Below are 19,971 nucleotides of genomic sequence, written 5' to 3'. Positions count from 1 at the left end.
TTTTACCTTTTCTTGTTCTATGGCAGGAAAGAAGTAGCAGCTTACATAAATCCTTTCAGCCTCACAGGCTTGCCCAGTGGAAATTTAATAGACTGCAATTTCTCTTTTCCTGCTCCAACAGTATTTCTCATTTTAAACACATTAGAATAAATTCTATATATACTCACTAGGGTCAATAATGCAATCTCATTTACTATGGCTCATTCACAAACTAGGTTCCACTTCAGGGACATTGCATTCTGCATGACATAAGATAGTGCTTCACAGAGATGTCATTAACTGATATCAGACAGGTGCTTTACATCTGTAAGCACTGCTGAAAGTGGATTTTTGGAATTTATACTGCTTACAGTTTTCCAAAACCACATCTGAATGAAAACTACTCTGAGAAAAAGTTTCTCTATTTTTATGCCACACATACTTATCCTCACCATAACCTCATAACCTTCCAAATCGTCTCTCTGTGATTTTCTTAGTTAGTGCATCTCTGACCTAAATTATTCCATTTCTATCACAGAATGTAATAACCTAATCCATATGAAATATCAACACATTGGAGGAAAAAAAAAAAAAAAAGAAGAAGAAGAAGAATGTAGTTACCCCTAAATTTCTGTGCATTGGCAAACAACTACAAAACCTACATTCAAATTTCTGTTCAAATCTTCTGATTTATCATAATTATTTGTATGCCTGTGAATTGCCAGGAATAACAACTTACAATGGACTAAAACTACTCTTAGTACAATAGAAAACAAAGCCTTAATAAGGAGAAAACTCAGCCTCAAGACATCAAGTACAGATCTCAAAACCATAAAATTCCTGCATATACTACTGGCAATAACATGAACAATCTTAAAAACAGTTGTGTAAGTAATATCCACTACATGTGACACTCACTAGAGGACCCGTTGCACCCATGGCACCTGTTGGTCCAGATTCTCCCTAGAAAGTGAAATGAAATGACACAGTTAGAGGGAACAGGCTAGAGGATAATAGAGTTACGTCTCATTCCCTTCCTCTGCACTTATGTTAGACCTAAGAGGCAGATTTGCATAGTCATTTGTGTGCATCACACCTGCTCCAAGGGCATCATTTCATATACCCTTGGTATACGGGAAACACTGTCATCATCTTCTCCCCCAGTGTTTCCCATCTCTCTCTTTCATTTTCACTTCATTCACCAATTAATGGAGTATTGTCAAGTCCAATGTTTCAGCTTTTGTTGCATCCACAGAAAGTGGTAGACAGTCTTAGCAAAGAAATCTCATCTTAGACAAGCTTTCAACTCCTGATTTCACAGTTAAATTTACATTTGTGGAAGATTCCCTTCATTTACTACATTTTTAATCTGAATGAATAGGTTTAGCCCACCTCTGATTATCACCTTCAGCAAACCAAAATGTTTCAGTATTGGCACTGATTAGCATAGAAAATCCTGAAAAAAGTTTTCTATGCTTTATTAAAATAACTTTTAATCCATCTTGAAAATACTGAATGCAGCTGGCTATCCCGTGTTGTCACTGCTTTGAGCCAAAGTAGTAAAGGTGATGCAGTACCAGTGAGGGTCAAAAATACTAAGAGAATAAAATTGTTAGGTGAGAAATATTTGGTTTGATAAACTATGCTCTCCTCTGCAACATCTGCTTCTTTTAAGCCAATCTTGTTTAAACCTAGTATGGTAACCTAAAAGAAGAAAGTTAGGATTTAATTGTTTTATTTTATTAACTAAAGAAAATATTAGAAAACTGTCCTCACTCTCTGTTTTAAGTTTGGCTGATCCAAGTCACTACAATCAGGATTTCCAAGGGAATTCAGAAAGCAGCAACAGAGCAGTCTCTCAACCAGTTCACACAAAAACAACAAGAACCATATACTAGCCAAGTGGCAATGTGTATGGGCTCCTTGCTAACAGAATTTGCCGTCTTCAACATTGCGTAGGTGTCACAGAGAGACCTTAGTTAATCCACCTCATGATACTCTACAGAACTAAAACTGAGCCCCAAATGAAACTGTGACCAGCAGTTCACTCAAACTCTCTCTTCCTGTATAGAGCCCAGACATGCCAGTTTGTAACAGTTGATGTGGATTGAACACACAGTAAAAATAGGCAATTCCATATAGCCTCTCCAGCAAAAACGTAACTCCATCCAAGTACCACTCATAGGAGAGGGTACAAAGCTTTGTTCTAAAGATCTATTATCTTACACTATTTTGGCATTTCAGAAACCATGCTTAAGTGTTTAGTTCTTTGAGCCATGAAAATACCTTTGCTCCAGCTGCTCCAATTTCACCTTTTGGACCGTCAAGTCCTTTCAATCCCTGTAAACGTTATAAAAATATGGAAAGATTATATTGGTATACACACACACACACCATTTCTACTATTATCATTAAAATCTCAATGTTAAAGCCTTAAGAATGGACCTGAGGTGGCAAGAGCAAGAAAGAAGGGGGAAAAAAAATAAAAAACAGATGGAAAAGGGGAAAAAGTATCTAAATATTTTCTAAATGGAAACCATTTGTACAAGGTACATTTCCTTGGACTTAGTTTCCTTTTTAAAACAAGAGTTTTTTAAAAAAAATCCTAAAACAATAGGGATGAGGCTCTGAGCCATATTAAAACTTTTTATTCCTCCCTGAAGTAAAGTTCTGGCCAGAAAACTCAGTAATTTGTAATCAGTCCATCTTGCAAACATATCCACCACTCGAGTTCCCCACCCTACCGCAAGACTTGCCAACAAAGTGAGAGAACTGTCAGGTTTGTGCCTCCTGAAACTTGGCAGGGCTCATGCAAGCTTCTTCCAGATTCCCAGAACATTTGAAAATCAAGTGAAGACACAAGAATGTAACACAGAGGTCAGTTTAACTGGGAATAGCGCTGATTTTCTGCAAGGCCCTCTTTCTCTCTAATGGCAGTGATTCTGCTGTGATTGGCAGGACTAACAGTGTAGTCAAATTCACCACAAACACAAACCAAGCTGAATGTCTTTGCACTGAAACTGTCTTGAAACATTATGAATAAGGAGAGGGAAACCTTGTTGCTTACCCTGTGACCCTTGAGGCCTGGAAGACCTGGAGCACCAGGAAAGCCTCGAGGCCCCTAAGTAGGAAAAAGGAAGAAAAACAACAACAACAAAAGTAAAACACTGATTTCTGCAGATAACCCTAGTAATAATGCTGCTAACAGGGAAGACAGTAGTAGTATTAATAATAATATTCCTAATACTCCCTCAGCTTGGTGAACAATACAGCCAAGTATAGAATTGGAGGGGATCACAGACAATACAACATAACATCCTATGAAGCTAGACAATCCTCGTGTTATATGCTTTTTCACTGATACCAAAAGCTTTATAGCTTACATCGGTGTATGATCAAACCTTAAATTTCAACAGAAGTAATGAAAAAAAAAAAAAAACAAACAATGGTAGATCAAGTTTTGAAGCTTAATATGGAGAAACCTTAATTAAATAGAAGGCAAAAATCAGAGTTATCGTTTAACATAAAACAGAAACTGAGGCCAAACTGCTAACTGTACATGTTATATCAGAATATATCAGACAGATAGCATGACAAACAGCTATTAAAACATACCTAGAATTTAAACCAAAGTTGCCTCGCTCTTTAATTTCTACCAAGTTTCAGGATTTCTCTTTCAGGAAAGGTTAAATAACAAAAGGGACTTTTTCACTTCAATGGCAGCTGGGCATTTCCATCTCCCTCAGCTCTCCACAGCTATATGGACCTACAACTCATTCCTTGTTCATTTACAGGTTTTTGAAAGAATTACTGTTATACATTCTTTTAATAAACTAAAAGCATGTACCAGAAGGAGCCTCTCAAACCTATCTAGGAAACCAGCACCAGAGATTAACTTTTTCTGCTTTGAGAGGACTTCACTCCCTGTGTGGTCTCATTGCAACCAAGGACACTTCAGTCGTGATTTTCTATTCGAGACAGTTAAGTGCATCAGTATCTTGCTTAGCGAAAAGAATAAAAATAGTGTACCTCTCAACCAAAATTTTCAAAAATAGCATATTTCATGCATTTTGGCATACCAAAAACTCATAAAGATATATAATAGAAAATGAAGCATCATGAAGTAACTTTGAAAAAGAACATCTAAGACCTCAGCATGAGAGAAAAGCACTTTATGTACGCACAAGCTGTTTCCTTGTTAGCATTAAGAAATGTAAGAAAGGTCTTTCCCATAGTCAAGTATGTGGATAATGTCTGATCAAAAGGTTCAGTTGAAAATTACTCCCAAATCTACAGATTCCTAAGGGACAAATTACTTCATAAAGGTATGAATTTTCTGAAATGAGTAAGAAAGATTGCTTGAACTTATTTATACTCAGTGAGTTTCAGTGAAGGACAATCTCAGTCATTGTACAAGGCCTAGCATGTAAATTTGAAATTGTACAAATTATGCTTCTTTAGACTGAATAGAGCCCATAAAAACAATTTATTTGAGCTGTGCTCGAGCAGTGGTATATGTATATCATGTTATACAACCAGGGCACTCAAACGATGAAGGACACACATGGGACAAGTCAGGTGGTAACCAGGCAAATCCTGCACAAGGGGAAATACTCATCAGATATATCTGTAGAAGTCTATGGGGCTTGTCATTGTTCAAGACATTACACACTTCTCTGATATACCAACTGTGTAATCAATGCTGTTCTATCCGGTATTATGCAATTGCAGCAAACTCTTAGTTAACTTTTGTGGGTGTGCAGTAAAAATACTTCTTTCCTTCATTCAAAAGTCTTTTGATTTTGACGAGAACACAAATTCCTATTCTTTACTAGCTTGTCATTGCAGAAAGAACCTGCAAATCTGTTAAACTGGATTTATCATGAGCAAAGGGAGAAATACTTCCCGAAGTTACTGGCTAAAAATTCCCAGTGTTTCAGTCCTTCAGGACACTTTTACTATACCCTACTGTCCATAATATCCTAGGTTGAATGTAAATGTAAATATGTTCTCTCAAATCAACTTTTCCCAAGATTTTATTAGAGGCTTTTAATGAAGATGATGTTCAATAGCATGCACTATTCTAAAAACATATGAAGCGAAGATGATTTTATTGAGCAAAAATAAAACAGCTTGATCTGAACAGAACAACACTCTGCAGACTACATTAGCCTCAACCAGCTTATAAAACACTGTCTTTGTGTTTTATAAAAGCTTTGGAGGGAAGCTTAGGAAAAAATGCTGCCTCGTTAAAAGATCGTTTCTCTCTCTAAGAGATCATATCTCCCATTGCTAACAAAATTACCAGGCAAAAGCTGTACGCTTGAAAGAAAAGGAGGCAGTTTAAGAGATGATGCGTATCAAGTGGCTTCTGTTCTGAGATGTATCTGTCCCCTTTTTGGCCACACTACAGCTCCCTTCAAGGTGCAGAAATGGGACTAACAAAAACAGAATTCATAATATGGGCCAAAATTATATGTGATAATAAAATGACATTTCAGATATAACCGCTTTCTTTTATTTCTAAAGTTAACCATTATGAGTATCCTCTGCACTGTAAATACCTACTATTTGGAAATCCTTTAATCGCTTTTGCATACTGAAAATAAATTTTATTAACAGTTATGATACCTTCTTTCCCTGTCCCTCAGACTGACTGTTTGAAAGATAGACACTGCCACCCTAACCTGACATCACTTTATATTCTCTCAGCACTCTTTGCACATGACTGTGAATGACCACGTGAAATACTGGGAACTGTACAACTTGCATGCACTGTCATCTGTTTTATGCATATTTCGTCTATGGAATAGTTGAAATACGCACCTATGAGACGACTCTCAGCATTAACACAAGGGTCATTGAATGACCTATTTGTTTCTTAGCTATTACACTGATTAGGATCATTAGAGATAGCTGACACAAGTACTTAAGAAATTGAAAGGGCAAGCTTTACACTTACTGTTAAAACAGATATTGGTGACACAATTATTATTATTTTCTAAAATGTAAATAATTATGTTCTTACTGGAGATCCTGGGAATCCAGGCTCACCAGATTGTCCTGGTCTACCGGGTTCACCCTAATGAAAAAAAAAAAAAGGAACACATGAAAATAGCAAATATAGCAAATAACAAAATTAAGTTCACTTATCTTACCATTTTCTATTCAAACAAATGAGGATATTCAAACGTCCTCATTCAGCACATCAGTATTATAAATTTTCTCTTTACTGTAACAATTTCAATGACATAAATCAAATGCACACTTTACTAAAAATGTGCATTGGGCATGTTAATTTAAAAATGTTTTTAAAAAAGAATTGTGGAAACTGAAGATTGAGTCCAAAACGCACCTCAGCATCGTAAGGTGGCACTGCAATGTGGTTTTCCTGGGAATTAACCAGGCAAACTTTTGCCATCACTATGCTGACAAATTAATTTAAATTTCATTAGGAGCAGCAATCAAAAACCGTTTGCATTATAGCTCATTATTTCTTCTACTCAAATTCTGTTTTTAAATGGGTATAATTTAATTCTAAATCAGTAACTATTTTCTCCATGATGCAATAGGAAATAAAATATGGTAGAACTAAACAAGCATATTTTAAGGACTATTCAAAGTCCTCCACAGCCACAACCAAATATCCCTTTACGTGCATCAGCTAGTTCAAATACATCCAGGACACTGGACTGCAGGAATATGAAAGGCTTCAGAAAAACAGTTTCTGGACAGAGACACAGTAAAACACATCACAGATGCGATTAAAGTACCCCATACAAACATAAATGGAAATGGAGCAAGTTCTTCAAGTAATATTGAGATTTAGTTTCAGTGCATTGAGGATTGAGAATAAACTGTTTCCAAAGATTCTTATAACTTCTTGTACAGTTTACAGGAAAGCAAAGATTACGGAAACTATGATGATTTCTATACTAAATCATCTGGCAGCTTCAGGTTTCATCTCACTTCTCAGTAACAATTTACAACTCAGATAGATCTAACATGCTTTGCAAACAAAGAATATATGACTAATGGAAAATTCTTAGGTTACTGTTGTGCGGTACATACATATTTATTTATATCCATGTATTATACATGTAATATAAATATACATGTATACATAGTCATAAAATCAGTTATGGATATAATAAACTATTAAGTTTTTAAATAGTAAAATTTTATTGTCCTGATCTGGGTAAATGTTATCATTACAGTTCTTCTAGCTCATCATGTGATCCCAAAGATCTGGATATATATGTATATAATGCTGTATATAATCAAGCATGTATCAAGGTTGATTTCAAGAGAGATATCTTAATTGAAGAACTGGTTGAGGCAAGAAACAATAAAAAGACAGTGCTTAAACCACAGCTATCATGGTAAGATGTAACGAGAAGAAAGGATGTTCTGGAAAATATCCATTGCTACGGTTATAGTTATGATACTGCAATAATGAGAAGTATGATTAGAAGGAAAAGGAAGTAGAAAAGAGTAGCTGTGACAGGAACATCTGCTGGTTAGTCATTGTCTCAAAGAAGCCAGTATTTTTTTTATTAAAAGTAAAACAAGAAATGAAGAATAACAAACTTACATCTTCACCAGGTTTGCCTGGAGGTCCTTCTGGACCACGAGAACCAACTGGACCCTAAGGAATAAATATATTTATTGAGAAGTCAATTTAGACATCACTAAAATAGCTATTTGCTCTATCTGAAAGTCGTGTTTTACAAAAACAAGTGTAGAGAAAGGATGACTTTATGCCAAAACATGCCTGCTAAATTCTGTGGTGCTCTTTCTAACCATCCTGTCCCTAAGAAACAAGCATTAAGTTATATAAGAACATAGGATGGATTTTTCAGGAGAAAAAAAAAATATACATATCAGTTGTTGTTGTTCCCAGATTGACTCTCCCTTTTACTGTTAGTCATTATATCAATTCCAAAAAAAATGAGTATTTTTATCTACCTTTGTGTGATAGAAACACCTACTAGCTACAGTGTTACAACTGCTTAATCATCCTCAGATCTGTGGTGGCAAAGGCATAATGATTGTTTATGATAATCATAATTATCATTCATATACAAAACAATTCAGATTCACTGATACAAGACAACATGCTTTGCACCCTTCAACTCTTGACTGAAGTAGTAGTTACCTGATAGCTTTGGTTGAGACAACATCAAAAAAAAAAAAAAAAACACCTCTTCTATAGTAAGGAGGTATAATAAATTATTTACGTTTTTATTGTAGAAGTGTTTGAATTTATTTTGCCTTACCATAGGTCCTGGATCTCCAGGTTCACCAGGTGGGCCTGTGGGGCCAGCACCGCCCTAAAATTAATGACATAAGTACAATTACAAATTCCAAAAAGTAAACATAAAAGGATGCAAATTAAAATCCATGATCAGGTAAACAACAGACCATGGAACAGTCTGGATTCTAATTCAGAAACAATTCACTCTGCAAGACAAGTGGAAGGTGGATGCTAAGATCTAAAGTTTGAGGGATAAGTCATCAGCCATACACAAAACCCACTGGATGCTAACACCATCCTAATACTGAAAATAACTCAACAGCCACCATTTTCATTGCTGTTTACTCATTAAAAGATGTGTGTTGGGTTAAAACCTTTTTAAGTGTCTAATTAATTGTTCTTTCCAAGTTAATTTCTGTCTATAGAGTACAACTGGAGCAGAGCTCAAGAGCAGGATATTTAGGTTCACATCTAGATGAAGATGCATTCAGCCATTCTTCAAGACAGGTATGTCTCAGAGCTGAGTTCTCTTCTACACATACAAGTTGCTATGTGATTTGTCTTCTTTGTCCAATTATCTTAAATCCCATGATATGAAACACTTACTTGTTTTCCTTGGAGACCTTGAGGACCTCTTGGACCCACTGGACCCTATCAAAACCATAAATTGTTACACACTGAATATCACACTTCCCTAACTAATGTTCATTCTGCATTGACAGCAAAATTGCCTTATAATGCATAACTATATTGAAAAAAAATGTAAGACTACAAGTACAGTTGGAGAGAATAGTCTCCCCTTGAATTGAAAGTCATTACTTATGTTAATCTAATAATGGAATTAATGTCAAAATAAACTCATGCTGCTGTTCTTGGCCATGAGCAGGAACAAACAGCAATGGAAGGATGCATTTTCATGAATCACACAAAGTACCAGAACAGCTTCTAAATGGTTGATGTTTGTTACAGAAAATTCTCCTTTACATTTTCATGGTATTTTTAGAAAAATTTCATGCCTCATTGTAACTTGTACTATGAAGTAAAAATAATCCTGAATGTAATGCTCTTCTTTCTAGCAATACAAAAAATATATAGCAGACAATAACTTGCATTTTGACAGAGGTCATCTTTCACACACATTCATTTTTACAAATTTTTACATTGCATTTTAAATCCTTTTTGCAAACCAAATGCAAAAGAGTTACTCATAGGCCATTTAAAAGTTCTGATCAACAATAAAACCAAAACACAGTGGATCAGCTGAATGACAGTCAGTTACTGAGTTTTACTGAGAACCTTTCAAACAGTGTTAAAATAGTTCAAAGTTTACTGGTGGGGACTTGGATGGATAAGATGCAAGTAGAAAAACTCATAGACAATGCAATCACTGAAGGACAATTTCCTTGAGAAAGAATGCTAAAAAATACAGGGAAAAAAAAAAAGCTAACAGTACCTTCACAATGTGATAAACACACATAGTACACAGAGTAAAAAGTAAAAAATTCAAAATTAACCAAAAGAGTTCAGACAGAGACAGCTTAGGGTGGCAAAATGTTTTTCACAGATGGTTAAAAAAAAAAAAATCCATGTTACCACCGTTCTCGCTACACTAAAAGTGAAGGGCATATCTAAACAGTGAGAGATTCCAATCATAAAACTGGACCCACTGGAGAATGTCCGTCTTAAAATAATAAGCTCACAGCTAGTTTCAGAAATACTCTTTTAAATTGCTACCAAAAATAACTATCTTTGATGTCACAACATGAAAAAGGGCCTTCAAAGTTACATATTTGTTTGTTCTGCTTTGCATTATACCTGACACTATTCAGTTCCTCTGCAGTGACTCAAGAAATGAGAAAATCAGAAGGTTTCTTGTTTGTTTGTTTGTTTGTTTTTCTGTACCTTATTGGTAATAGCTGCTATATTTCAGAAGGAGAGAAAGAAGACAGCAAGAAGGCTAGGCGGATGGGACAAAAAGCTTTCACTTTAACAGGATAAGTTTTTTCCATTGTTTTCAGGTACTATGGAAAACCACACAAGAAAATTCTGTATATTCAGGTTCTAGATGTATAGGATGTTGAACAGAATTCTACTTTTGGTTTTTGTATATGCACTTCACTTCAGACTTTTTCTACAGTACAGGGCTAATCTGGTCTTACCACTGCACCGGGCATCAGTCCCATCTGACTACCAAGTCCAGATTTCTCATCCAGTCCTGCCATCTGAGCTGCAAATGGCTGAAAAAAATACGATGGGTGATTTTAGGTGTCGGTCACATTGATGATTCACAAGGCAAAATTCTATGCAACTAACTTTTCATTTCTTACATTGGCTTTGCAGCACTCACAAGTAAATTCTTATTTCAATCATTAAAGTCTTCTTTCCTATACATTTGACGTGGTTTAAGGCATCAAAAAAACAGTCAAATGCATCATGCTGTCTGCTTACTATTCTGACTGTACACCCACTTTAATAATAAACAAATGGGAAGATGACCTAAAAAGAGGAAAGCTTCCCATGAAAATAATTAGATTTCTTTCACTGCCCTCAAATATGAATCACACCTTAGCGTCACCTGCAATTTACTTCTTTTCTTCTAAGACTGATTTGTTTTCACTTACTGTGCTTCAAGTTCAGAAACATCTGAAATTAAATGAAAATGTAGCCAATTTTATGACTGCATATTAGTATTTTGACTGTGTTGCCCTTATCCAGCAAAGTCGAAGGCCACTGCTGTTCATTCATGACAAATGAGTTAAAGCAAGGAGAACTCTCAGACATTCTTCCATTTTCGTGCTTGCAGACGTAGTTGAAATCAACAGTTTTATTTTGTTTGGTTCAGAGACAGATCCTCGCTCACGGCAGGTCAGAGCTTAGAATGTCTGAGAACAAGCTACAGCACATATGGATATTCAGGTCTTCTGAGACTCATCTCCAAACACACTTTCTTAAAGATTGGAGATTGCCTAACTTCAGAAACAGAAACATAAAACAAAAATGCCTTAAATTTCTGGCCAGACCTAGTTTTTCGTATTTTTTGTGGAAATTTATGAAGGATGGTGGTCTATCACCCATCCTGGTTCTTCTGCAGTTCTCTGTGCTGAAGAGATTAAATTGGGCTAAACCTGCTAGATTTAGGACTATTTGAAAAGTTGTTTAAATCAAGACATGTTGCTCAAACTTGCAGGCTGTTGGCCTATCTAATATTCCAGCTAATAATCCAGTTTATTGGAGCAGTATAATGAAAGTTTTCAGTAATGTTGCAGGACCAATGGAGGTAAAAATAAAAACAGCTACCTTCCAAATAGAAACAAACATTTAACTGAATATACTTCAGAAATTCACATATGTATTTCATTATCAATCATAATTAGTCTTCCACAGAATTTGGGGGGAAAAAAAATAAATAAGCCTTGCAGAATGCATTTTCCATATCTAGGGCTGGTTAACATGGCTTTCCATAGATAATTTCTGACTTAATCATCTAAGTGTTGTTCTGATTAATTTCAGCAAGAAATAGACTTGACCACATTTTAATTGCCCCATTGATTATTTCCTGAAATATAATCTTTTTTTTTTTTCTTCTTCTGTATTCCTGATTTAGTTTATCAATTTCCCTGAACCCTTGCATTTAATAGAACCCTACTTAGATTTGGGCACCTTGGCTTTTCTAATTGTTAAAATACATTGTGAAAGGTGTGTCCTTTCAGAGCTTTTCAGCGTGTTCCAATTTTCAGCAAAACTTGCATTGCTGCTAGCCGCTGCCCCTCATTATTGAGAGGCAGGAATGATGAACATAGTTTTCTGTATTTGCTGAAGCATAGAGAAGTTACTCTGTATCATTTGAACCTATCCAGACACTCCTCTGCTTTCTATCAAACCAACTGAAAAACTTACCCTGCTTAGTCCGTCTGGTCCTGGGTGGGTAGGATGTCCGGGAGGACCAGGGTCACCAGGCTGGCCAGGGATACCAGGTTCCCCATCAATCCCTTGAGGACCACGAGGACCCTAGAAAGAAAATAATAAATGCAGAGTGTGCGCACAGGTATTCAGGAGAAGCCTTATAAATGGCAAATGGTCTCATTTGTGATAAAATCCAAATTTGCAAAGAAAGATCTTCAAAAAAAACATCCATCAACATCTATTCTTACTTTCAGATCCGTAGCACTGACTAAAATGAGTTATGAATCCAGCACACAAGTAAATTGGAGCAATTTCTCTCAAAGGCTATTCTAGAAACTTAGGCTTCGTATAATTTCATATTCGGGTATACTATTCCTGATAAACTGCTGTGCATTATATAGAACATCAAGAATTTATTTATAAAATACAGATAGCTCAAATTTGTGCACATACATAACACACACTCAGAAAATTCCAGCAAGACTGATTTCTGCAACCTCTTGATATCACAAATGGTTTAGCTCATACTATTACTGAATTTCCAACACTTACACTGCCAAAAATGCAGAGTAACTCCCTTGGTGTTGATGTTCTCTCTAATTAGTGTTTGCAGAATAGGTTGGGAGGCTATCCCATTGCTTCCATTTTTATTGTTCACTTTTGATTCCTAAACTGCATTCATCTTATGATGACAATGCAGTTGTGTCAGAACCAAAATTAAATACAGAAGCAGCTAATAAGACATTAATGGAACAAAATCAATGGCAGTATGGCCAATACATATATACTTCAATCATAAGTATGGACTTCAAATTAATTGTCACACTTGCCTTCTTCATTTGGAAGAAAAATGCTGGAAAAGAGTGAGGAAAAAAATTATACTGTATAATGAGCTCTTCTACGTTAAGAATCCTTACACAGAAAACTTTGGAAGCCTGGCTCAATGACTCATCTTTACAAACACAATCAGACAGATTGCTTGTATTTCCATGAGATGAGGAATGTATTGCCATGCAGTGGAACTTAGGGTCTGAACTAGTATAGTTTGAACTAGTATAGCGTGCGCTTTAAAGAAAAAGCATTCTTTGGGAAAGAGCTACATTGACATAGTACTGACAATAGGATTCCTGGAAACTCTCAGCAAACAAGCTAATTTTTTCCTCTTATTTCTCAATATATCTTTATGACCTGAATTTCTATATGCCTGGTAATCTAAGGACATTTTTTTCGTATCAAATACACATATACTTGCAGAACATGAGTTGTAAACAGATGCTATTCTGAAACTAATGTACAGATTGCTGCATGTTGGATAGGAACAGAAGGTTCTTTCAAAAAACTTTATTATCTAGTATTTCTATCAAAAATATAACTATACACTGCCAAACCTAAAAGTGTATAATGTCTGAAGGAGGAAAAGCGTAAACTGTCTTCTTTCCTTTATTCTCAGCACAAAAGGAAAACACAGCTATGCATTACAGAAAAAAACAGATTTGCCTAAAAGAATTCATCAGACTTCTATAAAATAACTAGTTATTTTCAACACCCAAACTGAGATGCATTAACAAGATCTGATTTAGAAAAAGGAATATTCTTTTTAGTTCCGTCTTAGGAAAGGAACTACTTTTTTAGTTACCAATCCTGCTTCAAGAGCAACACTGCAACCACCCCTACCTCAAAACCCCAAAAGTCCCTGAAAAGCTTGTTTGTATTTATAGCTGATAACTAACTGATGGTGTATAACCAAATTGTATTGTATTTTAATAAAATATTGATTATAATTAATAATATATATGAATTTATATGCGTATTAAAAACCTTTCATCATCTTCCACCAGCTCATGGTAGTGAGGTTTAACAAATATATTAAAACCCTAGCACAAGCCACAAGGTGGCATCCTTTAAACATGTATTCAGGATAATGACAGTTTAATAATTCTGGCCCGTTGCTGCTGCTGGTCAGGAAACATTAGTACAGATTTTGCCTGTAATGGAATAAAAGGAAATGCAATTCACAGTAGAGCACTTTGAAACTACTATCTATTTTACTGCTACTTCAATTACAATCTAGTATAAAAGCATACTGAAAAAAAATGCACTGATGGTTCTGAGCATGCTCAAGATTATTTTCTGTCTTCAAAGGATTAGTTGTAATTACATGTAATTGTATCACACTCTAAAACTCCCCCTCCCCAGATGTATTTTGTAAATCCAAACACACTCTAGCCTTGCTGTTTCTCTCTCACTGTTATGCTACCAAAGAATTTGAAATAAATTACATGCTAATAGTCCCAAATTCACAAATCCTGCACTAGCAGCCACTCCCTATCTAAAGTACTACTCTTTGCTCTCTGATCTATACCCTGATACACACAGTCTCACCAAAACCTTTGACATTATGTTTTCAAAGAAGCTGACTGGTTCCTAATGCCTTGATATCCCTTCAAAGCACTGTTAATAATGAACATCAAAGCAACTCAAAACTTTTCACAGCCTTTTGATATTTTAAGTGTTTCTAGCCACCACTCTGTAAAGACACACAAGAAACTCATGGCACAGGACCAGAAATTTAGTGTCTCATTGATAAACTTGCACTCTGGGAAGACACTTCAGATATCTCTGCAAACACAGTCGAGATTCCTCTGCAAATGACAAGGTTTCACAATTACTCCAAGAATTCTTTTATGTATCTTGATAGCAATTCATCAGACAAAGGTCTTAAGGTGATCCAGAGAGGAGCAGTGGCTTGGCATCCAACTCAAAGAGGCTACACACTTATTCCATGTCTTTAGAAGCACTGTCATTACCATCTATGGACAACAGGCATTCACTGGAGGAACAGCAAAAAGACTCAATTTTAGACCTATGCCTAAAACACAGCTCTGTTATTCAAGCAAAATACGTTAAGTATTGACTTGCTCTCTCCTGAGGGATAGGAAAATATCCACATAGAAATTACAATGATACTATTCTTTAAAACCTGCTAAAAACAGCTTCTGCATTTTGCCCTAGCTTTTTCAAAAGGAACGTGTCGTCTTTGGTATTTTCAGCACTCCCTTTTGGCCTTTCTGTGGTTCTCCACATGCAGACGCTGAAATTCCCTTATGAAGTCTTTATTTCCACTGAGCAATCTTGATTATATTATTCACCAGCATACCAACATATGTAGTCACATATTAACTCCTGCTAACTTCCTGAGCTTTGTCTTCTCTGAAATACTGATCCACAAAGTCCACACAGCTGCTGATACACAACAGAAACCAGCAACAAAAAAAACAGCAAGTTCTTAAAACAGAGGAAGATGATGTTCTAGATTTTTTTTTTTTTGTCTTTTAAATCCTGGAGAAAACTGTACTCTGAGACACTGCTTCAAGTAACTGTTGAAAAACTATGGCTTTTAGTGGAAATACTGCTAAGTTTCTATCAGTTATCTCAGAACATCCAGAGATTGTGAGATATAAATATTTTTTCTGTTTGTTAGTTAATTCTTGGAAGATATGAGGAAAGCTCTGGTAACTCTCAAAGACATGGAGAAAGTTCAAAGCCATCTAACCTCTTAAAGTTAGTCCAGAACTTAATTTTTAAAAATATTTAATAACTTACAGGTCTTCCCTTAGGTCCTCGTTCTCCTCGTGGTCCTTGTGAACCTGGAGGTCCCTAAAAGAAAGTTTAGAAATATTGAACACCTCTTAAAGTAGCTAATGACTTATAAAGCTCTGAAAATATGAAACACCATGCTTATTTGAAAATTAATTTTTGATTTTTTTTTCCCCCACATGATCATAAAGGAAACAGCTATGACCACTGAATATTCAGTTGTCTCTTCTCAAATGCACATTGCCTGAATGGAACAGAACCAGGATGCAGAGATCTACAAAATGGTTTCATATCTCACATGCTCCATAGCTTAATTTAGCACAGGTTTTCTGAATGCTGAAGTCTATCAATAGTGAGCTGCACAGGTCTGAGACGCCCTTCCTGCTAGTCCAGAACTGCTCTCTGCTTAGCTGCAGCTGGAGAGCATACTGCATCTCCTTCTACTCCTGTTAGAAAAGCATTCCCCAGCAACAACCTTGCTCAAAGGTCCTCAGATATGCATGTTCTACAAGCACACATCCATTTGCTTAGGGCATTGGCTGACCTGACACTAGTACAAAATCCCATAATTTTGATACCTCCTCAAATTCAGCAGTTTGGCAGACAATGCCCCCAATCACACGCATGGAAGATTCTTCCTTCACATCATTCTCACAATACAAAACAGAAGTGGCAGAAAGTGGAAAATGCTATCATCAGAGAAACAGAAGTTCAGAAAATACTCACTGCAGGTCCTGGGCGGCCTCGTATTCCGGAAACCTAAAGAAGGCAATAGAAATTAAAGTTACCACACAATGTTATGCCTATAACGAAGTATCATTGTTATTCTATACAAAGGGAAAATAAAAAAAAAAAAAAGTGAGATAAATAAGTGAATGAAAATGATTTAGTCTCAATTATTTACGTAGTCTTTTGTCTCCACACTTTAAAGAAGGAATGGTTAGGCATTGTAACAGGCTGCTCAGGGAGGTGGTGGGTTTCCATCCCTGGAGGTGTTTAAAACATATGTGGATATGGCACTTAGGGACCTGGTTTAGCAGTGAACTTTAGCATGTTTTTGAGTGTTAGATGATGGTTGAAGTTGACAATCTTATGGGTCTTTTCCAACGTAAATGATTCTATAATTCCAGAAATGTATAACAATAAAGATAGAAAGGGAGAATTTGTATTGTTTTCCCTAATGTTTCTACTCTTTCCAAACACTAATATACCACCATACCTCCACAGAATTTAACTATAAAGATTATGACACTTTTAACTCTAAAATTCTTTTCCCAAAATGCAAATGACAGGCATTTCCAATGTTACATATGTGACACAGAGTAATTCATTCCACACCTTTCACTACCAGCCTGTACATTTGTATTGCATTTCTTTAATTGCTGCAATTCTGTCTTAAGCACTGAAATGTACACTTCTAGGGGGTGTAGATAAATGAAGAAAAAATGGACTCACAGGTGGCACTATTCCAGGTTCTCCTTTTTGCCCCTGTAGGAAAAGGATGCAGAAACATCAGATGGCAGAAAACAAGTGAAATTAACAGTAACAGTTTCACCAATATAATTCCTGTGACTGTGACAAATGCAGAGACTTTTCTAAGGATACAACTGTGACTAAATTAAAGTCCCTGCAATAGTTAATCCACACTATTTTAATGAGTACAGACACTGATTAAAGGAAGGCTATAAATTAACTGAGTTTGTCTAACTACTCAACACGCTGGATGAAAAAAAGACACAAAGTTAGAAATGACCATGATTTTTTTTAAGTAGTAGAAAACATGCTGCTGCTCTGTTATGGGATGATTTGATTCAGTTGAAATGCAAAGCCCACAGCAGCATTCAGATGCCATTTCTTCAAGACATTAAATTAGAATTAATAACATGGACATACAAAACCTGCATGTCCACCTGCAACATAGGGACAGAATACAAAGCAAAGTTGCATGACCTCAGAATGAAGGGGATTGCATTTAGCAATTGACTTTTCTGTGTGCTGAATGTGTTCACAATGATTACACATTAAATAAAATAACTGGATTTAGACCTACTGGTGGTAAGCATTTTATTAAGAGAAAATGAGGGCTTTGTAAACATACAAAATTTCCTGCCTCATTTAGCAAGTAGTGAGCTGGTCACAGTCCATTTATTTCCACAAACTACCTCTCCAGAGAGAGATACTCAGTTTTAATGAGAGTATATACTTGATAACCTAAAATTAATTTCAATTACTTCTTGAGGCTGCTTACCATCTCAGAAACTCATTTATCAGAATGCATTTTAATTTCTCCTTTAAGAATAGATCTTCTCCGCATTTAATTGCACACCGTAAGCTGTGATGCCTGTGGAAGCGTGGCTCTTTGCAGGAACACATCGTTGCAGTCCTTTGGCAGTGCCAGGACCACGCGTCCCCATCCTGCACTCAGACATACCCAGCACCTACAGAGCTGTCTGTCAGAGGGGACCTGCATGAGCCCTCAGGTATCAGCTGCCAATGTTTTACTTAACGGTGCCTCAAACATAGTCATGATGTGATGCAAGCTGCCTGGGGCACCCTGAACTAATAGCACAGTGAAAGCACGAAGGGTGTCAAAAAATTACCATTTTTAACTATGGTTTCATACCTTTAAATATGGCTGAGGAGTATTTTTATGATGTTTGGGCAATCCTCTAGTGATTTATACAAAGCCCCATTTATTCATGGCCAAGTATATAGATTTAAATATATCAGCAAATGTAAGAAAAACAAAGTTATTATTAAAAACATGATTTAGATCAAAGAGCGGTGTAAAACATTTTGAAAAACTTGAATTTGGAGGCATAACTTTATGATAGAGCTCATCACATCAGTGCCCTGGGATACCAGAAGTAAGGCAGAACAGATCTGGGGCATGTTTGCCTACCAGTAGAAGGTGTCATACAGGTTCCTGCAATTACATCTGGCCTTAGGTGCAGCGATAAGCAAGATGGGCTGCAAAGCTGATGTACCAGCCATGCACGATATCTCAGGGGCTGCTCTGCCCTATATGCAGTAGTGCAACAGCTATCTTGTGATTGTTACCCGAATTACGTGTAGTTTAAAGCCAACACCAGGACGTCTAGACAAGATGCAGTAATGCCTTGCACCTGAATATAAGACATACCTCCAGCACAAAGTGTCAACAAATACAGCAGGAATGTTTAAAGAGTGGTTGTGCTACCTAGTGCACACTGGGCAGCTAAGTTTCAGCAAAACCAAGCTGAAAGTTTTAGGACTTTGACTTCTAATAAAATGGTGGTCCCTTCCATCATTCTGTGGCACTGCTAGATATGAAACAACCAAACTACTTAAACTGGAATTCCTTTGATGTAGACAGCAGGGATTTTCAGTCAGGGGATTCTCTATATTAAGGCTAGGATTTTTTGCCTGCATCCCAGGATTTTTTCCATGAAGATTTGCTTCTTCCCATCTTGAGGAAGAATAAGAGAAAAAGAATTAATTCCTTTTACAAGAGCTTATATTTATTTACTGTAAAGCGCTCCAAGGAGATGCAAGAGACTTTTTAACATTTGTAATATGTTTAAAAATAAGTAAATAAATAAAGGAAGTCTTACCTTTCTTCCTCTACCTATTAAAAGGGATAAAAGAAGAAAAGAGAAACAATTAATGTTTTTACTCCAAGAGACAGACACGGTAACAGTTGAGTGAAGGTGTTATAACTAGAACCATCCCAGATCCTGGATGCACAGAGGCCTGGAGAAGGTCCCAGAGATACACATACTCCCTCGTTCGTGTGTGAGGAACCGGAAAGGTTTCAGTGATGTCCCTGACCCTCAGCCTTTTTCAGCATTGCAAAGATAAGAAGCGACACTTCAGGAATGCAGAACGCCCAATGGGGAACTCTCAGAAGCTTTTAGCACTGGCTGAATGGTTGGCAGTCAAGTCAAACAAAGTTTTATTACAGATTTGCATACAAGCAATGCTGATGGATCCACAACATACAACACAGTATTTTTCAAAAGACAGAGCTGACTGGAGGGTCTGTGACTTTTTTTTGTTAAAGTTTTGCAATATCACACATGCCTGAATTCAGAGCCATGTAGCCACACTCATATCCACAAACATCCTTCAGAGGAATATTTTATTAATACCCTGAATAACAGTAAGGAATTCTGGAATGTTTCCATACTGCTCTTATATCTTATGGGTGTATCTGTTGGCCTTGGCCTAATGCCTCCCAAAACACAGCAGGAGGC

General features: G+C 36.4%; 1 protein-coding gene across 1 annotated transcript in view; it reads right to left on the bottom strand.

Moving 5' to 3' along the window:
* Positions 1 to 19,971, bottom strand: part of COL5A2 (collagen type V alpha 2 chain) — a 106,290-nt gene that overhangs the window by 31,755 nt on the left and 54,564 nt on the right. The window contains exons 3-15 of the mRNA XM_040560867.1: positions 19,330 to 19,343; positions 17,192 to 17,224; positions 16,463 to 16,495; positions 15,743 to 15,796; positions 12,134 to 12,244; positions 10,396 to 10,473; positions 8,843 to 8,887; positions 8,259 to 8,312; positions 7,574 to 7,627; positions 6,008 to 6,061; positions 3,047 to 3,100; positions 2,266 to 2,319; positions 898 to 942 (exon numbers count right to left, since the gene is read on the bottom strand). Of these exons, the coding sequence (XP_040416801.1) occupies positions 898 to 942; positions 2,266 to 2,319; positions 3,047 to 3,100; positions 6,008 to 6,061; positions 7,574 to 7,627; positions 8,259 to 8,312; positions 8,843 to 8,887; positions 10,396 to 10,473; positions 12,134 to 12,244; positions 15,743 to 15,796; positions 16,463 to 16,495; positions 17,192 to 17,224; positions 19,330 to 19,343 (683 nt within the window). The remainder of the gene's footprint in view (positions 1 to 897; positions 943 to 2,265; positions 2,320 to 3,046; positions 3,101 to 6,007; positions 6,062 to 7,573; positions 7,628 to 8,258; positions 8,313 to 8,842; positions 8,888 to 10,395; positions 10,474 to 12,133; positions 12,245 to 15,742; positions 15,797 to 16,462; positions 16,496 to 17,191; positions 17,225 to 19,329; positions 19,344 to 19,971) is intronic.

Source organism: Cygnus olor, chromosome 6 (assembly GCF_009769625.2).
Source record: "Cygnus olor isolate bCygOlo1 chromosome 6, bCygOlo1.pri.v2, whole genome shotgun sequence".
Lineage (NCBI taxonomy): Eukaryota > Metazoa > Chordata > Aves > Anseriformes > Anatidae > Cygnus > Cygnus olor.
The sequence above is the reverse complement of the archived record's forward strand: the minus strand, read 5'-3'. Positions and strand labels throughout refer to the sequence as shown.